The sequence below is a fragment of the Thalassophryne amazonica genome, chromosome 19, assembly GCF_902500255.1.
Source record: "Thalassophryne amazonica chromosome 19, fThaAma1.1, whole genome shotgun sequence".
Lineage (NCBI taxonomy): Eukaryota > Metazoa > Chordata > Actinopteri > Batrachoidiformes > Batrachoididae > Thalassophryne > Thalassophryne amazonica.
Genome location: NC_047121.1, coordinates 34,163,616 through 34,184,127, shown reverse-complemented (window position 1 = coordinate 34,184,127; position 20,512 = coordinate 34,163,616). Strand labels below are relative to the sequence as shown.

General features: G+C 40.9%; 1 protein-coding gene across 2 annotated transcripts in view; it reads left to right on the top strand.

Moving 5' to 3' along the window:
- Positions 1–20,512, top strand: part of trim9 (tripartite motif containing 9) — a 92,132-nt gene that overhangs the window by 23,431 nt on the left and 48,189 nt on the right. For both annotated transcript variants that reach the window (XM_034159484.1, XM_034159485.1), the window contains exons 2-3: positions 7,571–7,666; positions 11,538–11,660. In XM_034159484.1, coding sequence (XP_034015375.1) covers positions 7,571–7,666; positions 11,538–11,660 — 219 coding nt within the window. The remainder of the gene's footprint in view (positions 1–7,570; positions 7,667–11,537; positions 11,661–20,512) is intronic.

Genomic DNA, 20,512 nt, shown 5'->3' with positions numbered 1-20,512 from the left:
ACAGGCTGTTTCATACATTTCTGTGCAGAAGGGGTCTGTCTCTCTCACTGATAACCACACCTGTTCCCAATCCTTCACCAAGTCATCATCCACTAACCAACCAACAGGTGGCAGACATATCTATGGGATATTATGAGTGTAAGCAAAAAAAAAAACAAAAACAAAATCTGCTCTTTCAATTGATCCAGTCCATCCAAATTCACAAGCTTTAAAGAAGTTTGTCCTCATTATATGCCCTTATATGTTGGAGATGTACAAGCTAATAGACATATAATTTTTTGAGTTATTGTGTTAACAATTATAGTGGATGGATGGACTATTGATGTATTCATATTGTATTTCAGGCTTTTCAGAACCTAGCAAAATATTTCTTTTGAATTTATGCCAGAATAACAGGAACTGAGAAGAAATGCAAAAGCAAGGTGGTTCCACACATCACAACTATTTTAATTAATTTCAGATATAATGAGACTCAGAATTATTTCCATTGTTTTAAAGGGGTGTGATTGTCTGATTGTGAATCCCTTTTTTAAGCTTCTACAGTGAGATACAACCCCTGGCAAAAATTATGGAATCACCGGCCTCGGAGGATGTTCATTCAGCTGTTTAATTTTGTAGGAAAAAAAGCTGATCACAGACATGACACAAAACTAAAGTCATTTCAAATGGCAACTTTCTGGCTTTAAGAAACACTATAAGAAATCAAGAAAAAAAAATTGTGGCAGTCAATAACGGTTACTTTTTTAGACCAAGCAGAGGGAAAAAAAATATGGAATCACTCAATTCTGAGGAAAAATTATGGAATCATGAAAAACAAAAGAACGCTCCAACACATCACTAGTATTTTGTTGCACCACCTCTGGCTTTTTTAACAGCTTGCAGTCTCTGAGGCATGGACTTAATGAGTGACAAACAGTACTCTTCATCAATCTGGCTCCAACTTTCTCTGATTGCTGTTGCCAGATCAGCTTTGCAGGTTGGAGCCTTGTCATGGACCATTTTCTTCAACTTCCACCAAAGATTTTCAATTGGATTAAGATCCGGACTATTTGCAGGCCATGACATTGACCCTATGTGTCTTTTTGCAAGGAATGTTTTCACAGTTTTTGCTCTATGCCAAGATGCATTATCATCTTGAAAAATGATTTCGTCATCCCCAAACATCCTTTCAATTGATGGAATAAGAAAAGTGTCCAAAATATCAACATAAACTTGTGCATTTATTGATGATGTAATGACAGCCATCTCCCCAGTGCCTTTACCTGACATGCAGCCCCATATCATCAATGACTGTGGAAATTTACATGTTCTCTTCAGGCAGTCATCTTTATAAATCTCATTGGAACGGCACCAAACAAAAGTTCCAGCATCATCACCTTGCCCAATGCAGATTCGAGATTCATTGTTATATGGCTGGGGGGGCCTGGCTGCCGGTTTGTTTCTGTTTTTTGGTTTTCCTCCCAGGTGGCGTGCATTTGGGACTGAGTGGCTGTGTTGCTGAGGCTGTCAGGACCTCACCCTGATCACCTGCGACTCGTCAGGACTCACAGCTGTGGTGCATCTGGATGGAGTGGAACATGTTGGCATTTAAGACTGGAGTGCACAGTGTGTATTTGCCAGAGACTCGACCTTGTGACCAGACGGGTGAGATCGTCGTCTTGGGAGCCATCTCATCAACAGCGGATGCTGAGAACATCCAGGTTTGATGCACAGTCTGTGAAAGAGGAGGGGGTGAGGTTTCACGCTCGTCAGCACACTTCCTGAGGTACGTTAGATTTTGTGACTAACAGTTATACAGTCAGTAAATGTGGTGTCCCTCACACCTTATTGTATTGAGCTGTTTGTTAGTCATGTATCAGCTTCCACTGCGGTGGAGTTTTGTGAACGGGATGTTCCATGCCTGCAGGTTGGGAAGCTGATCAGTAATCAAGCCAGGAAGTGTTTGCTGTTTGTACACCTTTAAGTGTTCTGTGTGTAGAGTGTGGACTCACATAATGGTTCCTTCTTTCACAGACTCGGTTGTTGCGGCCACCTGGGGGGTGTCGGCGGGGTCCTTGGGTCCGAAACAGCTTCTGGCTCCGGACCGTTAGCGCTGCTGGGAGCGCACCACGCCAGGCCGCACCTTTGTGTTATTATCACTGTTATGTATTAAATTCAGTTAGCCTTTGAACCGTGCTCTGCTTATTTCGTACTGGGTCCTTCAAACGCTGGTCGGTTCTCCGAGCTGCGTCCGACACATAACATTCATCACTGAATATGACTTTCATCCAGTCATCCACAGTCCACGATTGCTTTTCCTTAGCCCATTGTAACCTTGTTTTTTTCTGTTTAGGTGTTAATTGTTGTGTGTTGGGGGGTTTGGCTGGACATTTTGGTGTTGTTTTCTTTTCTTTGCTCTCCAGGTGGTGTGCAAACTGGTTTTTCTCTGTGGAGAAGGTGCTGGCAGAAGAGTCCTTCACCCTCATCAGCATTATTGGCTGCACTTGTGGAGGATGTTCACGTGCAGGCCTAACGACTTGCAGCACCTGTGGATGATGCTCACGTGCAAACTTAAAGACTTTCAGCTGAAGCAGATAATGAGATGGCGTTCTGCATTTAAGCCATGAGTGATTCAAGCAGAATTGCCGGGAACTCGACCTTGTGACGTTCGTTTGTGAGACGCTGAGGACCGCGCCAGGGTTTGACACATCGTGCCTGTGAAGGAGGACGGGTGAGGGACACATGCACACATCAGAGGTGATTATAGTCTGAATGATCATTAATAGTAATTTGGCGTTTTGTTACGCAGTATATTTGAACATTGATGAGAATTGTGCAGTTTGCTTCTCACTGCCGTGGCGTACGGATTGATGATCCTCCACCTGTTGTGAGAAGCTGCTCATTTACATAAAGCTTAAATTCAGACCTGAATGTGTTGCTGATAGTGTGTGCCTCTGAAGGATATTTGCTGTAGCTCTGTTGACTTACCTCACCTTTTCCATCCTTCACAGAGTCAGTTTGTCGTGTCCACCTGGGGGGTGTTCGGCGGTGAATCTGAGTCCAGAAGCGCCGGGCTTCGATCCATTTGGGCGCTGGAGAGCGCGCCGTCCTTCCAAATATTTATGTTGTACACCAATTATTGCACAGGAGGGAAATAAAACCGTTTTGTTTTTGGAACCGCTTTCTGGTTATTTAGCGCTGGGTTCGGTCAGACGTTGGTCCGCTCCTCAACCCGCGTCTGCACATAACAGTTAATGATGGCTTTTGTTTAGCTTTTCTGTATGTAAATCCCATTTTCTTTAGGCGGTTTCTTACAGTTCGGTCACAGACGTTGACTCCAGTTTCCTCCCATTCGTTCCTCATTTGTTTTGTTGTGCATTTTCGATTTTTGAGACATATTGCTTTAAGTTTTCTGTCTTGACGCTTTGATGTCTTCCTTGGTCTACCAGTATGTTTGCCTTTAACAACCTTCCCATGTTGTTTGTATTTGGTCCAGAGTTTAGACACAGCTGACTGTGAACAACCAACATCTTTTGCAACATTGCGTGATGATTTACCCTCTTTTAAGAGTTTGATAATCCTCTCCTTTGTTTCAATTGACATCTCTCGTGTTGGAGCCATGATTCATGTCAGTCCACTTGGTGCAACAGCTCTCCAAGGTGTGATCACTCCTTTTTAGATGCAGACTAACGAGCAGATCTAATTTGATGCAGGTGTTAGTTTTGGGAATGAAAATTTACAGGGTGATTCCATAATTTATTCCTCAGAATTGAGTGATTCCATATTTTTTTCCCTCTGCTTGGTCTATAAAAGTAACCGTTACTGACTGCCACAATTTTTTTTCTTCTTTCTTTTTCTTCTTTTTCTTTTTTCCTGATTTCATATAGTGTTTCTTAAAGCCAGAAAGTTGCCATTTAAAATGACTTTAGTTTTGTGTCATGTCTGTGATCTGCTTTTTTTCTACAAAATTAAACAACTGAATGAACATCCTCAGATGCCGGTGATTCCATAATTTTTGCCAGGGGTTGTAGTTGGGGTTTCGTGTTAAAACATAATCACAGCTCTCACAATTCAAATGTAGAAACTATTTGGCAATAACCAAAATTTTGGCCTAAAAATCGCCCATTTTAGACTCCTGTGACATATGTCACAGAATTCTGTATCTGGATTCTTGCTTGCTGTGTGACAAATTCCCACTCTGTGCAACACACCCACACAGTCTGTGGGAAAAAATACAGCGAAATACCTCTGAAAGCAGAGGGGTGTGGCCAGCAACAGCTCGTTTCCATTTAAAGGGAAAATATTAGCCACTTTCTCGGCATGCCAGTGTAGGTCAGTAAGTGTCCTAAAAACCGATGTTAAAGTGTCCCACAGGCCCAGAGGTGACACACCCAAAAATAAAAAAGGAAGAAACAAAAAGTTTCTCCACCTGCTTTTCACCACCAGAGGGCGTCTCTCCATCCCCCTCTCACACATGCTGTGGGGGAGCGACACACAAAGCACATACTGCCTCGTTGTGTTTCACAGGACAAGCAGGACATGCATTTAAAAACAATGGGTTAGAAGCAGAGAATTCTGGAACTTTGAGGATGCTTAACATGAAAGCCTTACCACATTTAAAAAAAAGGATAACATATTTTGCACAATATGGTTCAAATAAACAGCTACACAAACAGACTGTTTCTTACAAATCGGAAAAATTGACCCCTACTCGTATGTTGCAGCTGTGGATAAAGTCTATGTGCATATTTGCGTCCGCGCTGGAAACTCCGGACGTGAAAAATATGATTCCCAAGTTAACCGTGAGGATGTTTGCTCAGGTCCTGTGCAGTCTGGGAAAGTTTGCATTTCAGTCTTTGCTCAGCTGTTACCAGCTCAGTCTGTCTCTCTCTATCGGCAGCTGTCACAGTTTCCCAAACTCAGAGGTCAAAGGTCTCAGCTGGAATCCCACTTGAGTGGCTCAAGACGTATTGCCCACGACGGGTTTGACAGGGCGCTGGACTGTGTGACGGCTTGTTTTTCTGATGTCACTCTTGTCTGTCCATAAGTTATTTCTTTCATTTTAATCATTTTCTTCCAGTAAACAATAAATGTCACAATTTGCTGATTGCCCCTTTCACTCAAAGGTTCCCACAGTGTGAGGCTTTGGGGGGGGTCAAGCCGTGACCTCTTGGACCATCACCTCCTTGTTCACATGAGCCAATTGCAAAGGCTGTCAAGTCCCAACAAAAAACAGTAACAACAGCAACAAAACAACAGCAGTGACGTTTCTGCAGCGCTGAGGTGCAAACTGGCAATGAAGCCGCGCAACACAAAATTAATCATCTCTGCTTCATCACCACTGACACTGTGGGTGCAAGAATCATTTTCCAGCTTTTCAGCACCTGAAAAATACAGTCTTGTTTTCAAATCAGTCACATTTTTGATACTCCAGACGCAAAGAAAATCTTGTTGCTTTGAAGATGTGGTAGTGTAGCGGCGCAGACGGCTGCACGGGGCCTGGGAACAGCCATCAAGAACATTTATTTGCCTTGATTCTCATGCTGGGTCATCTGGGCCCAGCTTTCCTGTTTGGGTTAAAGGTGATAGAGAAAGGCAAAACAGCCTTCCCACATTTGACGCATTTCCGCGTGACACAGGATACAAATGTGGGACAAAAATATATGAACATATCCTCAAAACCCACACTGATGATGTTTTATTGGGCTGAAGAGTCGTATTGTCTCCTGAGAGGTGATGTAATGTTGTTTTAATAATCTAAAGATATATAGGTATAACGACAATATTACAATGTTATAATACATTGAAATAGAACAGTCCAATTCTTTGGAGGCCTTTAAATCCATGTGTGTGTGTGTGTGTGTGTGTGTGTGTGTGTGTGTGTGTGTGTGTGTGTGTGTGTGTGTGTGTGTGTGGGTGTCTGTGTGAACAAGATAATTCAAAAACTGCTGGACAGATTTCAGTGGTGGCGCCAATGGGGGGCTTGGGGGGCTTAAGCCCCCCAATAATGAGCCAAGCCCACCCTCAGCCCCCCAAAAAATCTGCCAATAATGTGAATAGCGACTGACATATTTGTGGATCTCAACTGCAGTTTTGTGCTGAGAATGTCTCAATATTGCGTAACTGAGCAAAGTGATGAATGTGTGTGTTCGGTGATCCACCAATGCTGAATCACCCTTCACAAACAGAATTTTCAGTTTTGCAAATAAACATTTATTTGTAAAAAACCACACACAAGTTACAAATCAGAAATTTGTGTTTGTGGATCACAAAGCACGTGTACAAATCAAAGGATATTTGTAAATCACCCTCTGTGCATTTGCAAGTATTAATGAGACAAATTTAACTCCATATTCCAAAAATTTAGGACGTAAGGTTGATTCCATGTATTGTCTTGAGCACCATTTCAATGAATTCAGTTTGTATACCTATGTGCAACTTTACTGACCTTGCAATCATTCTAAGTGATGTGTGTGCATTGATACCACATTTTAGAGGAGCACGGGTGACTAAAACATATACCTTGGTATTTATAAAGCAATTTACTATATATTGTTCATTTTGACGACATTTTGTGGAGCTCCCCCCAACTTTTACCCCAGCCCCCCCTCAGCTCCCCCAACAAAAATTTCCTGGCGCCGCCACTGACAGATTTCCTTCAAACCTGGTGGGAGTATTACTCAGATAGATATCTAGAGGTGATTGGATTTTGGAAAAGTTTGGTCAAAAGTCATATGACAAAGAAAACATGGCCTGCAAAACACTTTTTAATATATATATCTCAGCAACTAAGCCCAGATGGATGATCAAAAGCATATATTGATCAGCAAAATATTTATGATTGATTGGTATGAATGATTTTATAATAAAGTCACACAGAAATCACACGATGATGTCATACATTGTCAAAAACACAGTGACAGACATGTCACATGTAACTCAAAACCTACCATCCCTGGTTCTCAAGACCAAGCACCTAAGTGGCTCAACTCTTTTTTTTTTTTTTTTAGATATGTAGATATACCTTAGTATACACTAGTAGAGTTCTACCTTACATTTGGAATGTATAATAGAAGATATACTTTACTGAATTTTCATGTGTATATGTACTTGACCATTTATGTTGTGGTGCATGCAGAGTATCCATCAGCTCTCTGATGCTTTTCATTTTGATTTATTTCTATACATATTTTAACCTTTACTGTTCTTTTTAAGGTGTGTTTATTGGTCATTTGTTTGTTGCTGTTGTTTTTATTTGTAATTTTATTTTTGATGTGCATCAGTTGATGTAACGTTCAATGTAAATCTGCATGTGGTGCACAAAAAGTTATTATCATTATTATCATTACTACTGCTATTACTTTACAGGAAAAGAAAATACCAATTAGCTTTAGTTTGAAATAAAAAAAACTTACTTTTGGTTATGCTCTATCAGTAAATAGTAGGCAGGAAGATATTACTTTAATTAGACTTTTCCAGTGATGTTGACATGCCTGTTGTACTGCTGCGATGCGTTTGGGTGTTTCAGTACTTTTGAATGCTGGAGTGTTTGCTGTGGGTCTGATGTGTCTGGTGTCTGGGCTCTCCACAGGGTCAGCTGTCCCAGGCTCTCAACGGACTCTCAGACCGAGCCACTGAGGCCAAAGAGTTCCTGGTTCAGCTGAGAAACATGGTGCAGCACATCCAGGTACAAACACATGCACACGCCCACAATCCATATTCATCCTGACTGTGGAAGCATCTGCTCTTTTTGACAACTGTCAGACTGTCCAACATAACAGTTCAAAGGGGCCAGACTGGGCAAAAAAATCATGTGAATTTTCTTTAATTAACACCGGAAAAGCACATACTTCTATGACTGTAGACATGGAAATATCACTGCTATAAATAAAAATACATTTCCTGGAAGAGCTTGTTTTGGCTGTTGGTGACATACAGTGCCTTCCAAAAGTATTGGAACACCATTTTAATTTGTTTATGCCATTTTAAATAAAAAAAAATATATAAAAAATCATCTTCCTTAAACTCAAACTGAAAGCAAATCTCTACAACTTGATGTAAATTCATTAAAACTATAAAAGCCTAGGTGATGTGCTGCATAAGTAACGCTTTGATATGATACCTGTAAATAATCAGTTTTATTGCCAGTTTTCTTCACACAAGTCAGGGGATGGATACATAAACATTTCCAAGTCACTGAATAAGTCTTAGACTTTATTTACATCAATTATGAAGAAATACAAACAGTATGACACTCTATGGTAAATGTGTATGGAGTAGATAGTTCTGAAAAAACGGAGACGGAGGAGAAGAGTGAGGAAAGCCACCAAAACACCCAGACAACTCAGAAGAAGTTATAGGCTTCTGTGGTTGTGATTGGAGAAATTGTGCATAGTGCATGTATTTTAGTTTGTATCACCAGTTATACTTGAAGAGTTCAGGTGCAAAACCCTGTATCTCCACCAGACCACTCTTGTTTTATATAAGGATATTTACCTGATGGAAGTTGTACATCTCCATGAATCATTCTTTCTTGTTATGAAATGGTTATAGTGCACTGAACAAAATAGCAGAATCTCAAAAATCAACCTTTATTCAGAAATATGTTAATTAGCAACCTTTAATAGATTTGGCTGCAAACCTAGTATCTCCACCTTCAGTTTGTTTGCAAAACTCAGTAAGTCCATCACTTTAATGTACGCTAATGCTGTGTTTAGTCATAGGCAGTACGCCTTATGAATGTCATATTTGCGTCATTCTTGGCACATTCCTGACATTCTTAATGTGACTTAACACATCTGAATAAGTTTCTCAATAGTGCGTGTTGGTGTGTGATATTCCTGATTTTCGTGGAGCTTGTTTTTGGCTGTCAAAAAATCTTCCACGAATGTCACGCACCGCCCTCATTTCGCCTCATGTTGTGGAGGTCACAACTGAGCGTGTTGATCCATCTTGATTAGTGGTGATCCTTAATAGAGTGTGACAGTGTTCTTCTCTGACGTGCGCACAATTAAACCCTGCTGCACCGCATTCAGTTTCATTACTGCAGTATGCTGAAGGAGGACAGAGACGCCACGTCGGCTAAAAGTTTCATTCCAGTGCTCCTCAGCGCGCTCCTGCAGGTGTTCCACCTGCTGCTGCACCTGATGTTTGGGAAAACGAGCGAGACGAGAGCCACATGAAGCCACACATCTGGCTCTCTCCGTCTCCTCCTCCTCTCTGCGCCACTCCATGGCACAGAGCCCAACTAAGCATGCAATCACAAAGTTCTTCTGCTGTGGAATTAAAGGAGCAAACTGGAGCGATTTGAATTGTTCATCAGCTGATGGATGAATATGGGTATGTGCGCTGTTACGCGCAACAGCGCAGAACATTATTCTTGACCGTGCGTAATGGTTCCTGATAATGCTCCACCAACACGTTACATTAAATGTAATGCATGGTAACAGGTTGCAGCAGTTCCTGAGGACACCTGATGCCTCTGCCTCAAATCATCACATTCGTGATCAGCAGCCAAGAATGTGTACTTAATGGCATTCATGACGTGCCGTTTATGTGTAAACTCAGCATCAGAGACGCTCTCGTGGGCACTGCAATCCTTGCATCACGTGATCGAGATACATGCCAGTGAGTGGTGCGCTGTTCACTATGTGGTTTTGCACACAAACTGGGATAGCGCTTACAAGGTTCTGCTTACAAACCACATCTTGACTTGCATTTACCACAGGATTTATGGGGTGTTGCAGCAGAATTGATTTTGTTATCGGATACGAGCCTCTGTAAACTTTCACTTGCAATGGTTATCTCATTTTCCGTGGGCGTGGCGTTTACAGGGTTTTGCTCCTGATCTCTTCACTTATACAACTTCATGATGAAGTGGTATAGAGGAGGATTTTCTTAAAAAGAATACCTTAAGGTTCAGCTACAATTTGCCAGAAGGTACATCTGAGATGCAAGCCTAGATTTGATGTTTTGGCGCAAGAAAATCCTCCAAGCTGTTGTAGACACCTAAAAAAAGTGAATTGGTTTGCTTTTGTCATTTGTATCATCAATGACAGCTTCATGTTGGTGTGCATAGAGAAGAATTTTTGTACAAGACAACAGATAAAATCTAGGCTCAAATTTCCCATGTGCCATCTGGTAAACTGTAGCTCAAATTTCACATCTTCATTTCAAGATATTCCTTTTCTGCTCCACTTTGCCATGAAAGATGTACAAGTCATGATGCAACAGACAAAAGTTGCACAATGACAATATCTCAGTCACAGCCACACAGACCTATAACTCCTTTAGAGTTGTCATAAGTGTCTTGGTGGCTTCCCTCACTAGTCACCTGCTTGTCAGACAGATTTACCATACAGTATTGTAATGTTTTTTATTTCTTTATGATTTGTGTAAACGTAGTCTGAATATTCATGGATGTGATTGTATTTAAGACACCTGGGTACCTGCACTGAAAAAAGGGAATAGTTGAACCAACTTTTAAAAAATAGCATTACAATTGGTAAAACCTGAATGAATTAAGTTGTTTGAACTTACGTTTGTAAGTTAGAGTTGATCTAACTTGCGAACTTAAGTTCAAACAACTTAATTAATTCAGGTTTTACCAATTGTGATGCTTTTTAAGCTGGTTCTTTTTTCAAGTTGTATATATTAGGTTGTTGAATGATGTACTGTATATTACGAGCCCTTTGAGTGAGCTTTATGCAAGGCCAAGCTGAAAAACAAATTTAACTTGGACAAACTTTTAAAAAAATGTACTGTTTGTTACACCTAAACGTAATAGTTTCTTTTAAAGTATTTTCATAATTTAAGGTTTAATACACTACCAGTCAAACTGTGGACACACTTTCCCTTTCAATTGAATGGGGTACAAATTTTTGATCCAATTTTTCACTTTGTTCGGTGAAACCATATCCTGAAAGATGTGCTCTTAAATGCTTCAAAAATAGTTTGATTTGTGAACTGTTGATTAAACAACTATGTCCAGATATAAAGAACTGCAGTTCATTTAAACTAAAGCATTACTATGGCAACAGCAGGACAGCTTTCAGATTTATGAAATTTCTTTTCTTGTTTTCTTTTTGTTTTCTTTTCTTTCTTGAATCAAAACCTTCTGCTGCACATCGTGGAAAGCAGTGATCATGTTAAACGGGTGATTAGAGGAGGAAGGTTTGATTACATGCTCTCATTGATTGGTTTTATCGGCGCACGGCGCACCGACGCTGCAGGAAATCCCCGAGACACTGAGTGTGAGCACAGGGGAAGGGTGAAAATGAAGTATAATTGCAAACACTTTACATAACTCAGTCATCCTGAGGTGCTAATGCTTCATAATCTCTTTGCCCACCGTGCTCAAGCAGCGGGAACAGAGGAGTGAAATTACAAGGATTTTAAAATACACTTTTGGGTTTCGGTTCCGGCTGCAACTCGATTTGTTGTTGTTTTTTTTTTTTGTTTTTTTTTTGTAATTTTGTAATTTGCTTTTGTTTCCGTATTGATGTTCCATCCATGCTGTTTTGGTTTGTTTGTTTGTTTTGTTGTTTTTCACCCTGCAGGAGAACGGAGTGGAGTTCGAGGCCTGTTTGGTGGCGCAGTGTGACGCTCTCATCGATGCGCTGAACCGCCGCAAAGCACAGCTGCTGGCTCGAGTCAACAAAGAACATGAACACAAACTGAAGGTGAGGAAGCATGAGCGCAACCTGCGGGGGGCTGCTCACACATGCAGTGACAGTTGTCACAACTCAATGGCATCCGTGCATCCAAAAAAAAAAAAAAAATCACAAAACTCATATAAATTAAAGAGCCAACAAATAACCAATCAAAAATCATAACCGTTCAGGCAGAGTGCTGAACTCACAGCTTGTTGGCGGGTTTTGCAAATGCACACCTCACTCATATCACAGCTGTTCAAATTAACCCATATTTCTTCAGGTGCCTCCTTATTGTGCATCTTGAAACAGCCACACTATGTTTTTTCCAGAGAGTCCTGTATTTCAGCTGAAGTTATTTGTGGGTTTCTCTTTGCATCCCAAACAATTTTCCTGGCAGTTGTTGCTGAGATGGGCAGCATGGTGGCTTAGTGGTTAGCACTGTTGCCTCACAGCGAGAAGGTCATGGGTTCAATTCCCGTGGCCTTTCTGTGTGGAGTTTGCATGTTCTCCCCGTGTTTGCATGGATTTCCTCCGGGTGCTCCGGTTTCCTCCCACATCCAAAGACATGCGGGTTAGGTGGATTGGGATCTTTAAATTGTCCGTAGGTGTGTGTGGGGGTGTGTCTGTGTTTGTCTGTTTGTGGTCTTGCGACAGACTAGCGTCCTGTCCTGGGTGTACCCCGCCTCGCGCTCTATGGCTGCTGGGATAGGCTCCAGCCCCCCCGCGACCCTTAAATGGACTAAGTGGTAGAAGATGAATGAATGAATGAATGTTGCTGAGATTTTTGTTGGTCTACCTGACCATGGTTTGGATCCAATAGAATCCCTCATTTTGTACTTCTCATTAGAGTTTGAACACTGCTGATTGACATTCTCAGTCCCTTGGATATCTTTTTTATATCCCTTTCCTGCTTTATGCAGTTCAGTTACCTTTTCTTTGATAATTCTTTTGCTTTTCCTATGACTCAGAAACGAGAAACGTCAGGGCAGCACTGGATAAAAGATGCAAGGGTCTGTCAGGAGCCCAGAAACTCATTGACCTTTTATCAAAAGTGGAAAAAAGTGTTTGTGCTATCATTCATATTCTCTGAACAATGGCCAAAAAAATCAACAATTTTGCCAGAGTATGTAAACTTTTGAGCACAACTGTATAGATAGATAGATAGATAGATAGATAGATAGATAGATAGATAGATAGATAGATAGATAGATAGATAGATAGATAGATAGATAGATAGATAGATAGATAGATAGATAGATAGATAGATAGATAGATAGATAGATAGAATATAACTAATTGGTTTAAGCTGTTTTAAATCATAAAGTTATGAATAATTAGGAGTGTGCTCCTGTGGAGTGACAGCTGTGTGCTATGACCATTCAGGACCCCATGAGCAGTGCCTGCCACCTGCTGGGGACTCTGCTGTGTTTGTCCTTTCTGAGCAGTTAATTGAATAGCCTAATCTCATGAAATATCATTCAATTATATATCATGTATCATCATAATATCATTCATTTCTGTCACGCAAACTAAGTCCATAGGGCCACAAGGTAATGGAGCCTACATTTCCCACAGAAAGGATCACTATGGAAATTGGGCCAAAACTCCAAACACTACTCCTAGGGCTCTTATTGGCCCAATGTCAATTTCTAAATAAGAAAATGAGCCCGATAGAGTGACAAACCTATAGAGCCTGAAATTTTAGTTTTTACCTGTATTTGTAGAAACTGTCAAAACAAAATGAAAAATAGAAAAATAAATAAGCTGAAAAATAAATTGTGGTCCATGCCACAATGAGGAGAAGAAATAAGTTCTATATGGACCTGAGGCCTGGTGGCACTTTCCGCAGATACCATAGCATGCAACTGTATGACTCCCCATGGACAGGACTTCAGTCCATTGTAGGTTCCTTCTCCAGGCAACAGTGGTGCCTATTTATAGCTGGGGGGACTGGGACAATGGAAAGAAAGTTACAATTCCTAATGCAGAGTGTAATATGAACTGCTGTGTTTCCTCCATGGAGGATTTTTTTCATAGAACTCTATATAAAGATCCACATTTTAGTTTTTTTGTAGCTTAAGAAAAAGATACAGTGCATCTAGAAAGTATTCACAGCACTTCACTTTTTCCACATTTTGTTATATTACAACCTTATTCCAAATCGGAGTAAACTCATACGAGTATTTTCCCCCTCAAGATTGTACTCACAATACCCCATAATGACAACATGAAAAATGTTTTTTTTAATTTTTGCAAGTTTATTTAAAAACAAACAAACAAAAAAAAAACAAAAGTAAGAAATCACATGTATATAAGTATTCACAGAAACTCATGAAGCTCAAAATTGAGCTCAGGTGCATCCTGTTTCCACTGATCATCCTCGAGATGTTTCTACAGCTTAATTGGAGAGCACCTGGGGTAAATTCAGTTGACTGGACATGATTTGGAAAGGCACATGCCTCTCTACGTAGCGCAGACATAGCATACACGCCTGCGGAAAAAGTGAAGGACTGTGAATACTTCCTGGATGTGTTGAAATACACTAAAGCCTGTGAACAAGCAAAAGTAACAGAGAGATGGAGTTGACAGGAGATGAGGAGGAGGGAGAGATACACTGTGCTGCACAGCATCCAATTTCACGCTTGGACAGGCGAAGTTTCACACATGTAGGCGGTTTGAAAAACATCGCGGGTGCATGGCAGCATGTGAGTATATCTATAATCAGAAATACACAAACACACTTACGGTTCAGATTACATGAAAGTTTTACATTGTTGGAGTGTAGTCCACATGTTGCAACATCCACCACACTATGGAACCTCTACCTCCGTTCTTATTGGAGACCATTCTAGAAGACAACCAGTCTCTATCCCTGCCGCCTGAAAATAACTATCTGCCACAGGCAGGTGAAATGTAGGATCCTTTGGCCTTTTTTCCAGAAGCTGGAATCCTCAACACTCAGGAATCTGTTCTCCGAAACATGCACAGAAAAGTGCACCACATGGCCTTAGTGTCATAACTGACATTACATCACATTGTAGGCTGGACATGTCTTGAGTCTCCAAAGTCATTCCAGTGGTGCTCAAGGATCCTCAAGAGAAACTTTGTACCAAAGACATCCAGTGGTTGCCTTTGGTTAATCTTAATGTCCACGTCTCATGAGCTCACAGTAAGAGTAGAAATGTTAGAAAAGACTTGGACTTTCATTCTCCTGCAAAGATCTACCCAAGAATCATTCAGTCAAAGGCCAAGGTCCAGGAAGTCATTGAATGCCTGGATCTTAGTCTTGACTCAAGACAAAGTGCAAAATCAAACACTCCAGTTCCGAGGCCTGTTTGGTGGCGCCTGGTGAGAAGTCAAAGACTGTTCCATCCTACACAGCACTCAGCACCTGTGTCCAGGCTGACGATGATGTCCAGCAACTTATTGGAGGATCCCATTAATTCTCAGGACATCCCAGAGAGCAGACAGGTTAACCCTCTGGGGCCGACGCCGTCGTATATGACGGCTAAGACCAATGCTTACTACATTATAAATAACTTTTGAATGATATGAGATAGAAACTTACTTTTTTTGCTGAAAAGTTAACTCCGCGGACTTTCAAGCCAGCCATCAGCCATCTTTGTACTCCTCATAGAAGCTGTGTGATGACGTGCGCAATGTGAGTGTCCAATCGGAATTGGTTCACCGTCACATGGTTTTCCAAAATCCAATCGTAGGGCAGATTTACCTCACATGAAAAGCCAAAGATCATTTTCAGGACTGATGTGTTACTAGTTGGCCCGTTTGAATAGCCCCCTGGGCGCTCCAATGAGTACATACTATCAGTACATACTCAGTGTGCCCTGCGCCATTACGCATAGTGATCAGTGAAAGAAGGAGCACACGGAGAACCTGTGATGACAATCTCACGTGCTCAAACAAAGAGTGTGTAACTATCAGGATTGCTCCACTAGTTTGCATGTGAATGTTACTGGATAAGTCTGTTGCTTTCTCTGCACAAAGCACTGTTTACCATATCAATGGACAACAAAATGCATAGACCATTTTGTATATGTTGTTCAAAATGTGCATTTGTGTTTATTGTTTGAACCTTTTTGTTGTTCAGTCTTTCACACAGGACCTCAAATTACCTTTATAAAGTGTCAAAACAGTTGTTTATTATAGTTTGCTGTGTGTTTTGAATAAATGTGTGTGGAAAATTATTTTTCGCTTTATTTTTTTCCTTGCCTATTTTTGATTGTAAACCTTTATTACGTTTACAGTATAAAACACAACAAAAACATATATATTCTGAAAGCACAGGTTGTCCTGAAAAAAAAGACATAAAACTTGATTGTGGGATGCAGGGAGAGCTGTTAACAGCAATAATAAAACATTTATGCCAGGCGAGTGAACTGTCCAAAAAATGCCTTCGGACCCCAGAGGGTTAACTGAATCAAATGCTTGGTGAAAATCGGAATAATGCATGTAAATTCATCACAAAATCAGTCATTATTAAACATTAGCAAATAATTTAATAAATAAAGAGTCTACATAAGGAAGAGTTGTTTGATCTATTTATGCACACTTGGTCTCCTCTCATTTTGTCTTAAAACCAAACAAAAAATTAATTACATGAAAAACTCCAGTTTGGTCTACCTTCTTAATTTGTCATATTCCCTTTTTTGTGTACTCGAATTTGTCTCCTTAAACCTAAAAGTAGATGAAACAGGAATAGACCATTAGGGGACTAGGACTAGTGTACCCTAGGACTAGTGGACCCTAGGACTAGTGGGAAGTTCCTGTTTGGACTCAGAGACAGGGGCGTGTTCAGGCTTTTTTCGTCACACACAGAGCCACTCATGCTCCACCACTTTATGCATTAATGAGTTCATTGTAAATCAGTGCAAGCGGGGCTCTCAACATAGCGACACCCAGAAAATGGAGTCATTTCGGCTGTTCGGGGTCTCCGTAGAAAACCAGTGGTTGCCGTCACAGAGGATCTGTCCGGTGTATATATAGAATCTATGGTAAGAAAGGAATTTGAATGTGGGTTAGTTCATATCTGATCCCCCATTCAGAATGAAACCTTCATGCTGTTCCTGGGAACTTCTGCATGATGGCTGTGTTTCTTTTTGCCTTCTTTGTTGTTTTATTGCATCTTACCCCCACCACCACCTCGGTGCCCCTCGCCGCTAATCTGAGCTAATCTTAGTCATCGGGATGCTTTGTGCTTCATTAGCACGTGGTTCAGCGGCACAGGTCACACTGTAGCCGTGATCGAAAAAGACACCAGGCTTTTGTACATTTTCCACATATAGCGGCTCAGATTAACGTTATTTGCATATGAAAAGCAGGTTGTTACATAAAACAGAACACCAGCTCTGCATTCGAGCCCTAATGAATCTCACTGAAGCAGTCACACGAAGCTTATTTCGTAATTATCACCAGAAAAAAACAAGATAAAACCAGTTCAAAGCGTGAAGCTGACCTCTCGTCCCTCAGCATTTAATAAATCCTGGTGCTTTCTTGTGGCCCTTGCAGATACAAAATGTCCAGTCACCATGGTGACTGTTTCAAAGTGTGTAGGTGAGAAGTAGCTCTTTAAAACATGAGTCGGGCTTTTTTCCCCTCCATATGAAGACGAGTGATCCAGTATTTGTTTTGAAAGGTGGCAGGAGTCAGTTTGTCATGCTGAGGTGTTACGAAACCTATTTCACGCTCACGTACACATCCATTTAGCTAGTGTTTCAGAGCTTCATGAAGCACACTTTGAATATTTTAGGTTGTTTTGTTTTTTTTGTTTGTTTGTTTTTTTTTACTTCTATGTAGCCATTTTGTCTGTTTTGTGTGATTCATGATGTGAAAATGAGTTTTTCAGAGACTAAAGATGTGCTTAACCCACATTGTAGAGAAGCTTGAATCTTCGACTGGACTGGGTTGCTTGACGCGAGGACGTTTCGCTTCAAATTGCAGAAGCTTCCTCAGCTAAAATTCTTGCTCTGGAAGTCTGACTTCTGTCTGACTCTTGTAGAGATGAATGAACAGAAGCCAACAAAAGCTGGAGTTTTAAACCTAACCAGACCCGTCCTACTGAGAGGCAGACTGCTATAGGCTAGTGACTAAACAGTAGCTCTAATTAGCAACTATTGTGCTCTAGTTAGCACTCTCCTAATGACAGGGCAGCTGTCCCTCCTAATGATGGGATGGATGCCTTTCTTGATGGCTCCCTTGATGACTCTCCTGATGACGTGAATGACTCATTACCATGAACAAAAGACTGAAACTGCTTTGACCTGAGTACCCCATTGTAAACAGGGGATAAAGTGTGTCTCAGACCCCCTCCCTGGTTAAGGCTGGGTTTCAAACGTTTCACAAAGAATGCCTCCTTGACCCCTCTCTCAAACCATTTCTTCTCTCTGACTAATATTTTAACTTCCTTGTCCTCATACGTGTGGTTAGTGTCTTTAAGGTGGAGATGAACTGCAGACTGAGGTCCACTGGCGACCTCTCTGCGGTGCTGGTATAGTCTTTTGTGTAAAGGTTGCTTAGTCTCACCTATGTAGTGTTCGTTACAGTTTTCCTGACATCTGATAGAATACACTACATTGCTCTGTTTGTAACTAGGGATCCTGTCCTTAGGGTGAACTAATTTCTGTCTCAAGGTGTTAATCGGTTTAAAGTAAACTGGGATTTTGTGCTGTCTGAAGATCCTCTGTAGTTTTTCCCCTACTCCTGCTAAATAAGGGAGAGACACTCCTCTTCTTCTTGTCTCCGTCTCCTGTCTATCTGGTCCCTTTGTTCTCTGGGACTTCTGCACTTTGTCCAGGGACCATCGTGGGTACCCACATACTGTGAGGGCTTTCTGGACACGTTGTTGTTCTTTAGCCCTTCCCTCTGCAGTTGTGGGCACCTGTAGGGCTCTGTGTTGAAGCGTCCTGATCACCCCGAGTTTGTAAACCCATATTTTACGTACTTGTCCAGCAAATGAAAACATAAGAAGCACTAGCATGGTTAGCGTGCTCAAACTGAGGTGTGTCGTTTTATCTGTCAGGCCTTTTTGCAGTGTTTCGTTTCGGATACCCGAGCATGCGGACTCAGCACTGGGCTTCTTCTGAGGGCTGATAAGACCAACACAAAATGAAATGAAAAGAAGTGATTCCACGTTACTCTTCACCCGCTTGCTGCCAAATGTGGTTCGTCCCCTCGTCAGATGTGTAATGAGAGCAGCCTCGCCGGGGCTGTTCTGGTTTCCACTGTGGTTGTTTCTTGCCGTCCTCCCTGCAGACTCCTCATGATGCGACTGAACGCGTTGCTGCGGGGGATCCCTGCCCCCCCAGAGGCCTGTGGTGCTTTGTTTTCCATGTTCATGCACTCAAACATAGAGTTTAGACTGTTTACTGGCTCACAGATGAACTCAAAAATCTACACACTCGAGGGGCAAATGAAATGATTCAACGTCACTTCGTAATAATTTTTTTTTTTTTTTTTTTTGCAGTGGGATCTACATCACAAACTGTTCATCTGTATTTTATCCTCAGTAGCGGCTCCAGAGGTTTTTATTTGGTGGGCCAGTGTCCAGATGAAATGACCTACCTGTCGAGAGGACATCCACCGCGCAACTGCAGTTTACCTACATCTCTGGACAGTACAGCTGTGAATACTCATCTCCCCGTCACGATGAGCTCCCTGTCATCTAATGACAATATTCTGCTTTAAAGACAGCGTGTGTACATGCAAGTCTTTACTTGTTTTAAATTGAAAAGCCACATTACTGTGTTTTTATGTAAAGACAAAACTTACGTGGGTTTTCTTCTTTTCTTCAGTGGTTGAACTCAACTTGACAGATGAGCTGTGCATGTGCAGTTGCGCAGTGGGGCTCATCTCGAAGGGTTGAGATGAGCTCCACTACCTAAGAAAACCCATGTCTTTTACATAAAAATACAGTAATAAGTGTCTTTTGGATTTATAAAAAGTAAAGAGTTGCATGTACACACTGCCTTTAGAGCAGAATATTGTTATTAGATGACAGGAAACTCAGCTTGACAGGGGAGCTCAACTCAGGACACGTAACTGTCCATTTGTTCTACGGGAATTTCAATTTGACAGGGCACCTCATCTCCACAGAACACCAGATGGCAATCTGTAATGCTGTATTGTGCTGAAAATAAGATGGTGTATTGTTTCTTGGAAATACACCTGAAAAGTATGTAATAGTCTTATATTCAGGACCTATATTTTCCATGTCAATTCAGAACAGTAGGTGGGGAAAGAGGATATGTGTATCTGAGGCTGAAAATACAGGACTTTAAATGGGAAATCTCACACCCGACCCATATGTACACAGAAATTTTGAAAAGGTTTTTGTGTTCACACAAGCTGCATTTTATGTAACTGAAAAGATAGATAGATAGATAGATAGATAGATAGATAGATAGATAGATAGATAGATAGATAGATAGATAGATAGATAGATAGATAGATAGATAGATAGATAGATAGATAGATAGATAGATAGATAGATAGATAGATAGATAGATAGATAGATAGATAGATAGATAGATAGATAGATAGATAGATAGATAGAGATACAAGGGTAGGCTGAAAAGCCTACACTTTTCAGCCTACCCTCATAGATAGATAGATAGATAGATAGATAGATAGATAGATAGAAAGATAGATAGATAGATAGATAGATAGATAGATAGATAGATAGATAGATAGATAGATAGATAGATAGATAGATAGATAGATAGATAGATAGATAGATAGATAGATAGATAGATAGATAGATAGATAGATAGATAGATAGAGGTTGAGAGAGATAGAGATAGACATAAATAGAAATAGAGATAGATAGAAAGGGATAGAGAGAAATAGGGATAGATAGAGATAGA